Source organism: Panthera pardus, unplaced genomic scaffold, assembly GCF_024362965.1.
Source record: "Panthera pardus isolate Hobbes unplaced genomic scaffold, ASM2436296v1 HiC_scaffold_17, whole genome shotgun sequence".
NCBI classification, from domain to species: domain Eukaryota; kingdom Metazoa; phylum Chordata; class Mammalia; order Carnivora; family Felidae; genus Panthera; species Panthera pardus.
Window position 1 is genome coordinate 44256613 of NW_026526732.1, and position 12028 is coordinate 44268640.

At 37.1% G+C, this 12028-nt stretch overlaps 1 protein-coding gene across 1 annotated transcript in view; it reads left to right on the forward strand.

Annotated features, from left to right (window-relative positions):
- MAN1A1 (mannosidase alpha class 1A member 1) overlaps positions 1-12028 on the forward strand; it is a 162488-nt gene that overhangs the window by 81729 nt on the left and 68731 nt on the right. Inside the window, exon 5 of the mRNA XM_019418221.2 lies at positions 11625-11719. Within this exon, the coding sequence (XP_019273766.1) occupies positions 11625-11719 (95 nt within the window). The remainder of the gene's footprint in view (positions 1-11624; positions 11720-12028) is intronic.

The window sequence follows — 12028 nt, forward strand, 5'->3', positions numbered from 1 at the left end:
AATAGAGCCCAACAGAAGACTCGAACTCACGAATCATGAGATCATGACCTGAGCTGAAACCAAACTTAGAAACCTTACCAACTGAGCCACCCAGGTACCCCCAGAATATTTCAGTTTGGTATTTTTGAAGCTCTACTAATAGAAAAGTATTGAGTTATATAACATTTTGATATTCTGATGACAATTATTAATATAAGGCATTGAATTATTTAGTGCAAGAATAGAACACTGGTCTATTAAAAACATGTAGTGTTGTCATGAATAGGATATATGAAAAAATTTTTAAACCTCTTACTGTAAATAAAAATAATTAAGGTGCTCTCAGGAAAGTTAACATAATACAGGGGTGGCAGGCTACAGACACACCCATTCATTTACATTTTGTCTATGACTGCTCTGATTCTACATCTCCAGTTAGTGAGTGAATGGATGAAGAAATGTCCTATGACCAAAAATTCTGCTTCCAATCATTTACCCTGAGGAACTAGTCATATATATAAATAAGCGTGTACAGCAATGTTCATCCCACTGCTCTTTGTAATATCAAGACAGTGGAAACCTCAGTGTCAAGTAATAGGAATCTGGCTAAGTTCTGGCACATCTGGCATACATTGGTATATTATATAACTTTTTTAAGAGAGATACTACAGAAATGTATGCATTAATGTAAAACAGGTCAGCAAACTACAGCACTCTGGCCAGATTCATCCTGAGACCTGTTTTTTACTACCAGAGCTAAGAATGGCTTTTACATTTTAAAGGATTATAAAAGAAAAAAAAAAAAAAAAAAAAAACCTATGAGAGATAGAGAGTATGTAACTGGCACTTACCATCTGACCCTTTACAGAAAATGTTTGCTGACCTCTGGTATGCAGTGTTGTTTTTGATGTAGATTGAGTTGCTGGGGATGGATTTAAAACATTACATATGGAAGACTGCCATTTTTCAAAAAAAAAAAAAAATGCAATCAATACCATTTAGAAGAATAGACACTTCAGATGTTAACAATAGTTTGTATCTAGATGGATAGGATTAATGGGACCCTATTTTTTTGTCTGTATAATTTTGTGATTTTTCAATAATGAGAATATATTCATTGTAAGATAGGAAAAATTAAAAATTTACTTTTGGTGTTAGGTAAAAAGAATGGGGGATGAGAAGGAACTTGTGAGTTCTCAGGTGCAAAGGTATAGTTGTCCATTTTGTAGATGAGGCAGCTGAGGCTAAGGGAGGTTAATCAACTTGCTGAGGGAGGCATAAACATAAAAGAAAAATAGCACTGCGCCAAGTTTTTTTGTCCAGCAACATCACCATTTGATAACTTAAAATGTTCATCCATCAGTTGACTTGGTTAATTATGAACTCTGTGCCCAGGGGCAATTTAGAGGTGTCCTTTGTCTGATAAAAGAGGGTTATGCAGAAATCAAAACCACCAAATTAATGGGATTAGATGTAGAATCAGATGGGTTTACATTTGCTTAGACTGAAAAAGGATTCGCTTACATTTTGCATTTTTTTAGAAAAAGCAAACAGAACCTGTGTAGATGTAGGTATTTAGTTGACTTTGCAAATTTGCAAGCTACTATTGCTAAATACCATACTAATTCACTGCTGTTTCATCCATGTAGAGTTAATAGTTCATATTCAGTCACCTGACACAAAATTAGGGCACATTTCCTGAAGCTCATGCCCTTCAACAGAAGACAAACATGCAAGAGACATTTGACATCCTCAGGCTCTGGTACAGACGACTGTTTACAAAATTAGTCAGCAATTTAGAAGGAGAGCAAATATACTACAACAGTGAGAAATCTTCACTATAATGAACTGATAGCTAATAACCAAAAGAAACATTACAACTACAGAAAACAGACATAAAAGCTCAGTAGTTTTTGGACCATTTGGTGTATGGACAAAAAGCCTAATATCCTCCAATTATTCCTGAGGGAACCGTGATCTTATAGCAAAGAACAATGAGGATGGTAACTATTATGGCTCTTTACAAAGCACATGGACATTTAATAACATTTAATCATCTTGTGGGGAAAATGATTCCCTGTTCACATATTTAAAAACTGAGGCACAGAGGGGGTTAAGTGAGTGCTCAAGATCTTATAGCTCCATTAGCAGATGGCAAGGAGCTAGATCTCTTAGTCCCAAGCCAGTGTCTGTGATACAGATGCTGAGTCAGCAAGACAGGATAGCTGTATATTTCACTAGATCAAAAGAACAGATAAACATGTTTCTAAAACCAAATAACAAGGTTAAACTAAAGATATTTTGATGTACTTTAGAGATGAGGTTCAGCATCTGGAAAAATCCCTAGCATAGAATGTCTTAAAACTCAAAACTGCCAAGGAATCATAATATACTTGGATAGATGAGGCTGTCATTTTATTCTTATCTTTCTATTGGACAAAGGTTTCCAAGCCTCGATTCTGTGTATTTCAAATGATTTGTGATATTTGCCTGTAAATGTAATAATAAACAGAACAGTCCCTGTTTTAACACTGTGATAGCACATATTAATAAGCTTTATGTGGTGGATTCCACAAATTCTATTAGAAATCATAGATAGGGTACAGATTTTCATAATTTCCTGTCTCTTTAGCAGGGACTATGTTTTCTTTAAAAAGATGTTTTCTTTTTGATGTGAAATGTGTGTTCAGGCACTATCTGGCATACTTAAGTAGTATTAAGTATCGTTAGCAATATACTGCATATTTTTCAAACCTCATGTTGGTGAATTGCCCATTTTTTAAGACCAAAATTGAGACAGAATGAGCAGCTCAACAGCCCATCTCTGAGCACTGTATAATGGCTTGGACTATCATGCTGTTATTTATTGTTCTTTTGGCCAGTGTTTTTTAGAACATCTAAGGTAACACAATGTATGGTACACCTAAGGATAATTCTCAGTGCAAGAGCTACATAACCATTGGTTCTGTTCACTTTTTTGTGCATTTTGGATATATGTTAAAACTTCCATATTAAATGTATGTTAGAAGAGGGACACATAGCTTTCTGTCATCATACTATTTACCTTCTCTAAACCCCGCACTGCCCCATTTATCTCTACAATAAACATATACTTTCCCCTTGAGAAAGTTTTTTAAAGGACCCTAATTATTTCTCAGGATCTTTTCTCTATCACAAAACCATTGTAATATTTCTTGGCATTGTCATTTATGTACCTTTGCCCCTTATAACTAAGAAAAGTTGCATAACCAATGAGAACTCCTGCCTTTCTCCTGCCCCATTCCTCAGGGTCCTGATTCAGAAATTCCTACATTTGTTGTGAATGGGAGGCACTACAGTGATAAGTGTTGGGACTTGCTTGACCCATGATATGCTCTTTTAACCAACCCTTTAACTTCTTTCCCTGATATTTAAGGTTAATGAACTTGTCTTATTTCATTTGGGCCCTATAAATCTACCTCTCTACTCTGCTCTCTGTCCGGCTCCTTCCTCTCCCCTTCTGTTTGATCTCCTGTCCTCCACCACATTAATGCACAGTGTGCACAAACAGGTACATACCTACCCCCAAATAAACACCCACCTACACCCACGTAAGTGCCACCTCTCCAATCTGACCTCACCCCCCCAGGACCTAACTCAATCTCTTTCTTTGTTTTATTCCCATAGTTACAGCCTATATCGCACAATTTAGTCTCTATTTATGTGCTACTATTGTTTTATGGTGTATATTTTATGTTTATATAGTTTTATATGCCTGACTTGCCTTCCTGGTTGTAAGCTCCTTGAGATCACGGATCTTTGTTTTCTCACGGATCTCTCTTATAGTCCTTATCACATTGAGAAACATGCAGTAAGTGCTTCCTAAGTCTTAAAACCAGATCGTATAGAGAAGAAAAGTACTCAGAAAGTGTCTTGTCTAGTGCCCTTCATGAAGGCCCTAGATGAAAATGAAGGCCATCTTCATTGTGACAGAACTGAAAAGTAGCAGACCCTGAACTGGAACCCAGGTCTCCTGACCGCCTGTTCAGTGTACCTATTACTAGGCCACCTTGACTCTGGCTTATTTTATGCTCAGGGAAATCATAGGACCAGTTCCAGGAGGAGATGGCCATGGTTTCTGCCACATGGATACTGGTGATGTTGACCTTAAACAGCCTGAAATTCTCTCTAGTATTTCTCCCCATTTTTCATCCTGCTCACTTAACTTTATAAGATCTTCCCTGTTCAGGAGCTAGGGAATGAAATTAGAGTCCCCAGGAAAAAACTAAGAAGCTAAGGAATAGAATTGGAACCCTCAAGGAAGAATCAGTACCAAGATGCAATTTTATTAATTCATTTATCAACATTTATTCGTTTTGACTAGGACATACTATAAAAGCAAACTTTAAAAAAAAAACTTTTCACTGTTAATTTTTTCATGAGAAATATTTTTAAAAAGCTAGCTAAGTCAAAAATGCCTATTCTCTAGGGTATTCTATATCCAGATTTTAAAATTATACCTATCAGAAGTTTTTTCCTTTCACTTAAACTTTGTGGTTTTCATACATTGGAAAAAAAGTCTAAGGCACAGTTACATTGACTCTTCTTGGTTATGACTCATGGTTACTGGCAGATTAACATGCATATTCTTTTTATTCCGAATAATCAAGTTCAGGGGGATCTTAGTGCTTTACTTTTGCAGGGAAAGGAAGAACACTTGCTTCATCTAATTGCCTAAAGACTAAAAATCGAATTATACTGAATCATAGAGAAGAAAAACAAAACAATTGACAAAAGAATTCATCTAATCAAATTTATAAATTCATAAAAAATGAAGTTCATAATGCAACTTGACAAATACAACAAATAGTTCTTATTTAGAAAAATGTCAGTTTTGGGGTTTAATGAATTACAGAGAGAAAGCAAAATTTGAAAAAGTCAGTGTAAGATGTGTGCACACATACATACATAGAACTCACAGGGGAGTTTCTGTGAGTCAGAAGAATTACTTGTTTCTGGGGTGGAATGAAGCTGGCATTCACTTGACCACAGCTACTATTGAACTGTCCCACATCAGAGCATTTAATTGGGGGAATAGGGCCTCTCTGAGCATCAGTTTCATCTGTACACTAGGATTATAGAACTAGATGACCTCTGACATCCCTTCCAGCTCTAAATTTCTTCTGGATTAACTATTTTTATATATCTTTATTTAAATACTTAAACTTTTAGCAATTCTACTCTAAATTATAAAGCCACAGTAGCTCAATAACTACTTATTGGTTGAATGATTAAATTTGGCCCGTGTCATGTGTGTTAATCAACTCAGCTAACGATATATAGGTTATTTTAGTTGTTTTCAGCCAAAGATATTTATCATATCTATGGCATCTTGTGCTGAAAGCTTTATGTAGCAAAAATGAGTAATAGGTAAACACTGCTTATACTAATGGGGAATTAGTGTTTGATCTTTTAACAGTGAAGTTTTCAGCTCAGCGTAAGCATTTGAAGAAAGGCTTTGATATTGATTGCACACTTCAAACTGAAGCATGTCTGAACTGAAACTGGTTCTTTCCAGTGCCAGAGCCTTCTGTTCTTATTCATTTCCTCTTTCCTTACTCTTTGCTCTAGCGTGTAAATATTCCTGTACAGTTCTTCGGGGATCTGCAAACTAGAAAGGCAAAAAAAAGCCATACATCTTGTTTACAGCCTTGTCTAATCCTATCTGTAAGGGAAAAGTAAAAAGAAAAATGTTTTTATTTGATACATTCTACAATCTGAAGTTTTTAAAACACTGATCAAAAACAGCAGTAAGACTATGATGATGTTCCTTAAAAGTAATGAAAAGATACAGGTTTGGTGCAGTTATTTTGAAATTCTTAACTTGAGACCATAAAAGTTTTTATTTAAACCTATTTGTTAGATACATGCTTGAAAGATTATTTTAGAAGCTATTTCATCATATTTTACTACCCTTCTTTCAGCAGATTACATTAGTTTTAATTTTTCGCTATGGATATCATCAGAATCTCTATGATGCAGGATCTTTTTGAAGTTTCCTTGTGGGTCGTAAGTGTCTGCCCATCTCAAGTTGATTGGTACATGTTGTACAAAAACTATTTGATTTTAATGGTCATTTAAAAAAAAAAGAAAATATCTTCTATTATCAGCATGGATTGCATTTTATTAACTGTCATTTTTCTTTTTGCTATCTTTATAAAATCCTTCCTACCAAACATAAGTACCAGTAAATCCTGGAAACCAAGGTTGACTAAGAATTTGATGGCAAATTAACACTTCCTATCTTTATAAAAATGATAATAGGTTTGCTTTTTTGTGAGTCCCATTTTAGTACTAGCTTTATGACTTTAGAGTACTTGCTTTTCTATAAGCCCATTTAACTGGGGAAACCAAGAACCAGAAAAGTTAAGTGATGCACCCAGGCACCTCTTGAAGTCATGGTAGAGCCAGTCCTAGGATGCAAGTGCTGGCTGGTCCAGTGCGGCCTTCATCCTGCTTGCCCCATTTGAAAGAGCACAGAAGCACCATTTAAATGTGCTTTTTGTGATCATTTGCCTTTCAGCACATTGTCCAGCATGTGCTAGTTAAAACTTAACTGTTCTTTAGAATGATTTGTGACATTTTTCCTTCATTCTTATAACAGCATTAACTTAACAAACTAGTTTCAAATTTTATTACATAGTCACTATTTTAAGGAGAAAGACATTATCTTTGAGGATCTGGATTCCTCCTCCAAGTAACTTGTCTTAATATCTCAGGAGGAGATAACAAATCAAACATTAAGAATTAGAATTGACTCAGGCTCATATATGATTTCATTTAAAGCATGAATATGTTAATTAATGTTTTTACCCAAAACTATTTTGTAATTGTGCCCAAGGGTTGAGACTCCACAATATTTGACATAATTCATTATTTTCCAACAACAGAAACTAGTAGAATAGGATAGAGCACTTCACAAACACTAGAATATCAATGGTTTCTGATTACAGAGCCCAAGGTATATTTATTAATATTGGATTAATTCGTTTATTAAATGAACATTTACTGAATACCAGCTACATTATAGGATACTAGGTGTATGTATACCTCAACAAAGAGAACAGTCCATGCCCTTGTGAAGCTTATGCCTGCTGGGATTGTCAAACAATAAACAATACATTAATTAGGGACGTGATAAATGGTGGGACAGAAATAAACAAGATGATATGATGAACAGTAAATGGAATGGCTAACTTTACATGGTGTTGTTAAGAAAGACCTCCAAAGGGGTCATGAAAGTGGATTCCTAAAGCTAAGCATGAACTAGGCATGCAGAGAGCTAGGGAGCCAGCAAAGGTGGACTAGGGAATCTCAAGACACAGGGTTGAGATTTTCTCTCTGTTAACTGAGAATACAAATATTCTCCCACCCACTACTCATAGGAATACTGTGGTGATATCAATAAATTTAAACACAAAATGACCTGGGGCACCTGGGTGGCTCAGTTGATTAAGCATCGGACTTCGGCTCAGGTCATGATCTCAGGGTTCGTGGGTTTGAGCTCCATGTTGGGCTCTGTGCTGGCAGCTCAGAGCCTGGAGCCTGCTTTGGATTCATCTCCCTCTCTGTTTCTCTGCCCCTCTCCTACTCATGCTCTCTCTCTCTCTCTCTCTCTCAAAAATAAACATTTAAAAATCTTAAATAAACACAAAATGACTTAATCTGAGTTGGATATGTATAATAGGCAGTGAGGAGAAATGGAGGTGTTTTTCTCTACTTGTAGAAAGAAAAGAAAGTTACTTGGGGGTACAAGAGAGTCACACAAGAAAGCTTTAGAGATCTATATCTTGATTTCTGTAATCAAATGCTACGTTATGTGATGCCAGTTGTCAGTGTAGGAGTTAACATGAGGCAAAGATCTTGGCCTGGAGTTGAGATTTAGACTAGGCCTTGAGGATGGGTGAATTTGGATTGGTCACCAGGAGGCAGAAAAGGGTGTTTCAAGGTGAGAGAACTCTACAAATAAGTATACAAAGGTTGCACCCCCCCCCCAAAAAAATAAAGGAATTATGCAAAAATATAGAGATGTTAATTAAGCTTATTGTAGTAATCATTTCACAGTGTATGCATGAATCAGATCATCACGGTATATACAATTTTACATGCCAATTGTATCTCAGTAAAGTTGGGAGGAAAATCACTTAAGAAAAAAAAAAAGATACTAAAGTGGATGGACCTTGAATGAGTGACCTAGACCATGAAGACTCAAGCTGGATCCAGAGTGGTCTTAGAGAGAATGGAAGACAATAAATTGGTCTCATTCATAGAGGTCATTGAAAAGTCAGCAGATCAGTTTTAACCTGATGTTTTAGACAAGAGGGAATCATTATTGTTTCTTGAAGAAGAAAGTCGTATAGTAAAAAGATTCGGTAATACAGATACAGACTAATGGAAACAAGAAGGGAAATCCTGGAGAATGGGAGACTTCCTTTTTTTTTTTTTTAATGTTTATTTTTGAGAGAGAGAGAAAGAGAGAGCGCGTTCACTGAGGGGCAGAGAGAGAGGGAGACACAGAATCTGAAGCAGGCTCTAGGCTCTGAACTGTTAGCACAGAGCCTGATGCAGGACTCAAACTTACAAACCAAAGATCATGACCTGAGCCAAATTTAGACGCTTAACTGACTGAGTCACCCAGGCACCCCAAGAGGGCCTTCTTTTTTTATCATGCCATTTCATTGTACCTGGTGATGAAAATGAGGACTATGCTCATATCACAGAAAGGGAATGAATTGGATATGAGACATTTCGGGGAAATGAACATTGACATTTGATGACTAAAGAGTGATAAATCAATAGTCAAAATGCTTCCTCTCTTGGGACCCACGGACTGGTTGAACAGTGTCAGTGATGGAACTGGGGAAGTTTGCCTGGAATATTAAGTAATTATTTCATCTTGGACATGTTGTTTCAGAAGACAACAAGATACCCAAATTGTGATGTGAGTACACAAGTAGAAGTATAGCACTAGAGCTGACATGGAAGGTTGAAATAGAAAATGCAAACAGGTGATGAGAACTGAGGGCTTAGCTCTTGAGAATGAATGCTGATGATAAGAGTATGTGTAATGGGGTCATAGCACACACACACACAACCTGAGGAGAAGGTACCAAAACAGCAGTGGGATAAAAGCCAAGACAAGAAAGAATTTCAAGCATTTCCTTCTAGGGAAAGTTCTTAGGGAAATACCATTATCACTATCACCATAACGATACAGCTAACCTTTTAATGTGATTGCTGCGTGTCCTAAGATCCTTCAATATAGAAACAGTCATTTCTTTCCACAGTCTTTAAAATAGTAAATGCAACTGTGGGCTTTTTTTTTTTTTTTTTTTTTGAGAGGGGGGGTGAGGCAGAAGAAGAGGGAGACAAAGAATCCTAGGGAGGCTCCATGCTCAGCGTGTAGCCCAAAGCAGGGCTTGATGCAGGGCTTGATCTCAAGACTGTGAGATCATGACCAGAGATGAAATCAAGAGTTGGATGCTTAACTAACTGAATCACCCAGGCACCCCAGTAAATACTATTGTTATCCCCACTTTATAGATGTGGAAGCTTAGCATAGAGGGATTAAGCAATTTGTCCAAGAATACCCAATTTGAAGAAGTTGAAACTAATATTCAAGTATAGGCATTGTGTTTTCAAAGCCTGCATCCTTAACCTCCCACGCCATATGGTTATAATATCCACGATGGTGTTTTAATTGCATCGTTTGACTTCCATCTTGTGTAAGTTTCTTGAAAAAGGAGTTAATTAACTAACAGTTTAAAAAGTGAAACTAGGAAGTCAGCAGATGGCTGGGCGGTGATTGGATAATCCCTTTCAGCAGAAAAGAATGTAGAATTCTATAGAGTAAGGCAGAGAAAGAGAAGAATATATCTTTGGGTCTGTTGTTTTGTTTTTTTTTTCTCCTCTCCTTCGATATACTGTTAGTGATTGAAATGGGAAATTGTCCACTTTAAAGAGAGTTATAGTAATTTGTGGGGGAAAAAAAACCCTCTGTTTTCTAGTGCTTTCTATGTATTACAAATGTCTGTGTCTTCATTTCTATACCAGGAATGTTAGTTTATCTAAACTGATTGTCAACCAAAACTTTACAGTAAAACTCATTACTTCCTTAATTTTCATTACTAAATAAGAGTCTGCAAAAGAGTAGGGTTTTCAAAATAGCATCAACAGTGGTATTACTGGAGTGTATTCATTCTGGGAGCCCAAGTGTATGCCAGGATTTCTCTGTGGGGAGGCTCAGGACTTACAGCAGGAATTATGGACTGGAACCCTTCCCTCTGGAGATGCTACACAAGACCTCTTTGACAGGGGGTTTAAAGAATGCTTTTCCACTGTCTGGGAGAGGACTTTGTTTCCATTTTTTTCCATGCTTTTCAGGGTTTCCCCAGCCTTTCTCACATCTCCGTTGTTTGAGCAAGAGGCAAAGGGAAATAGTTAAGTTCCCATCCCACCATGCTCAGTCCTATACAGTATAGGAAGGAGAAGGGGCGGGGCACCTGCTTGCTGCTTCAACTGTCACAGGGAAAGCTGTAGCATGCCTTCCTTCAGTGAGACTGTGAATGGATGTCATCTCATTACCCTTCCTAAGGCACAGTGTGCTCAAGTGAACTGGCTGCTTAAAAACTTTTGATATTTTCCCATTTTAACAGAATAGAATTCTTAGACTTATGTTTATGACACTCCACAGTTTGGGCCCATGTTGTATACGTCTGACCTTGTTTACCAGTATTGCCTCTTTTTTGGTTAGGCAAGCTGACCTATTCCATTTCTGCTACAGGTCCCCACTTGCCTGTGTCTGTGTTTATTACACTGACGGCCCCCGGGGATACCGCTTCCACTTCCTGCCTTAATTTCTAGTATTCCTAGTCCCATTACATGCTGAGTACAGCCCTCATCTAAATGCTGTCTTCACCATAGAGCATTACAGAGTGCATCTGAACTCCCAGATGATTTTATCTCCAGTTGTCGTTCTATCTATGTTCTAGATATTTATGTGCATATATCACCTTCCTTATAAATTCTGGGCATAACTTGTACCTAATTTAACTTTGTGTCTTCCATTTCACCTACACTTAACATCAGAGGAAGTTAAAACTGCAAAGAAGTGAGAGGACGTATAGGTTAATTGTAATAATATGTTTTTAAAACTTCTCCTTTCTCTGTGCTCTACTGAATCAGTAAAAATGGGACAGGACCAGATCTCCCGATTTTCAGTCCAGGACTTACCCTCCAGCAGCCCTGGTTCTGCCTCTGGTTTGCATGTTGGAATCATCTGATGTCACCTGTGGTGCTTAAAAAAAATTGTGTTCCGGGAGCCTCAAACCATAGAATTTAGAATCTTGAGAGTGTGATCCAGACGTCCGTATTATTCAGATCTCCCAACATGATGCTAATGTGCAACCAAGATTAGTAATAGATTCCCCACAGCACGGTGGCCCCTGGACCATTCTTGCTTTACTAGGTAATTCTATTAATTTGAGAAACTTATTTTTTCATATAAAGAAAATTTTAAAGTAGAGAAGTACTAAATGTGATACGATAATATAACACTTTTTTGTTTTGCTTACAATAGTAGCTTACGTAACTGTTTAACTTTTCAGATATTTCGAAAGAAAGCAGTGGAACTTGGGGTAAAATTGCTACCTGCGTTTCATACTCCCTCTGGAATACCTTGGGCATTGCTGAATATAAAAAGGTAAAATTCTTCATTTTCACAACATATTTTAAGTTGGAATATTCAATTGTGGTTTAACTGGATGGATAATTTCTTGTATGATGTCAGTGACTGATACCACTGGGAGTCTTGGCATCTGTCCTAGTGTTGGAAGCTAGCAGTTTTCCAAGCCTTAGATGGGTCCCTATCATGGGATGGTGTGACCCTAACAGAATCATCCAAGCCAAACGTGATTTGAGGTTTTCACTATTCATGGTGATGTTGAATATTGTCTCCCTGTAGATACCAAGAACATCCCATTATCTTTAAAATCATTGTCAAAGCATTTCA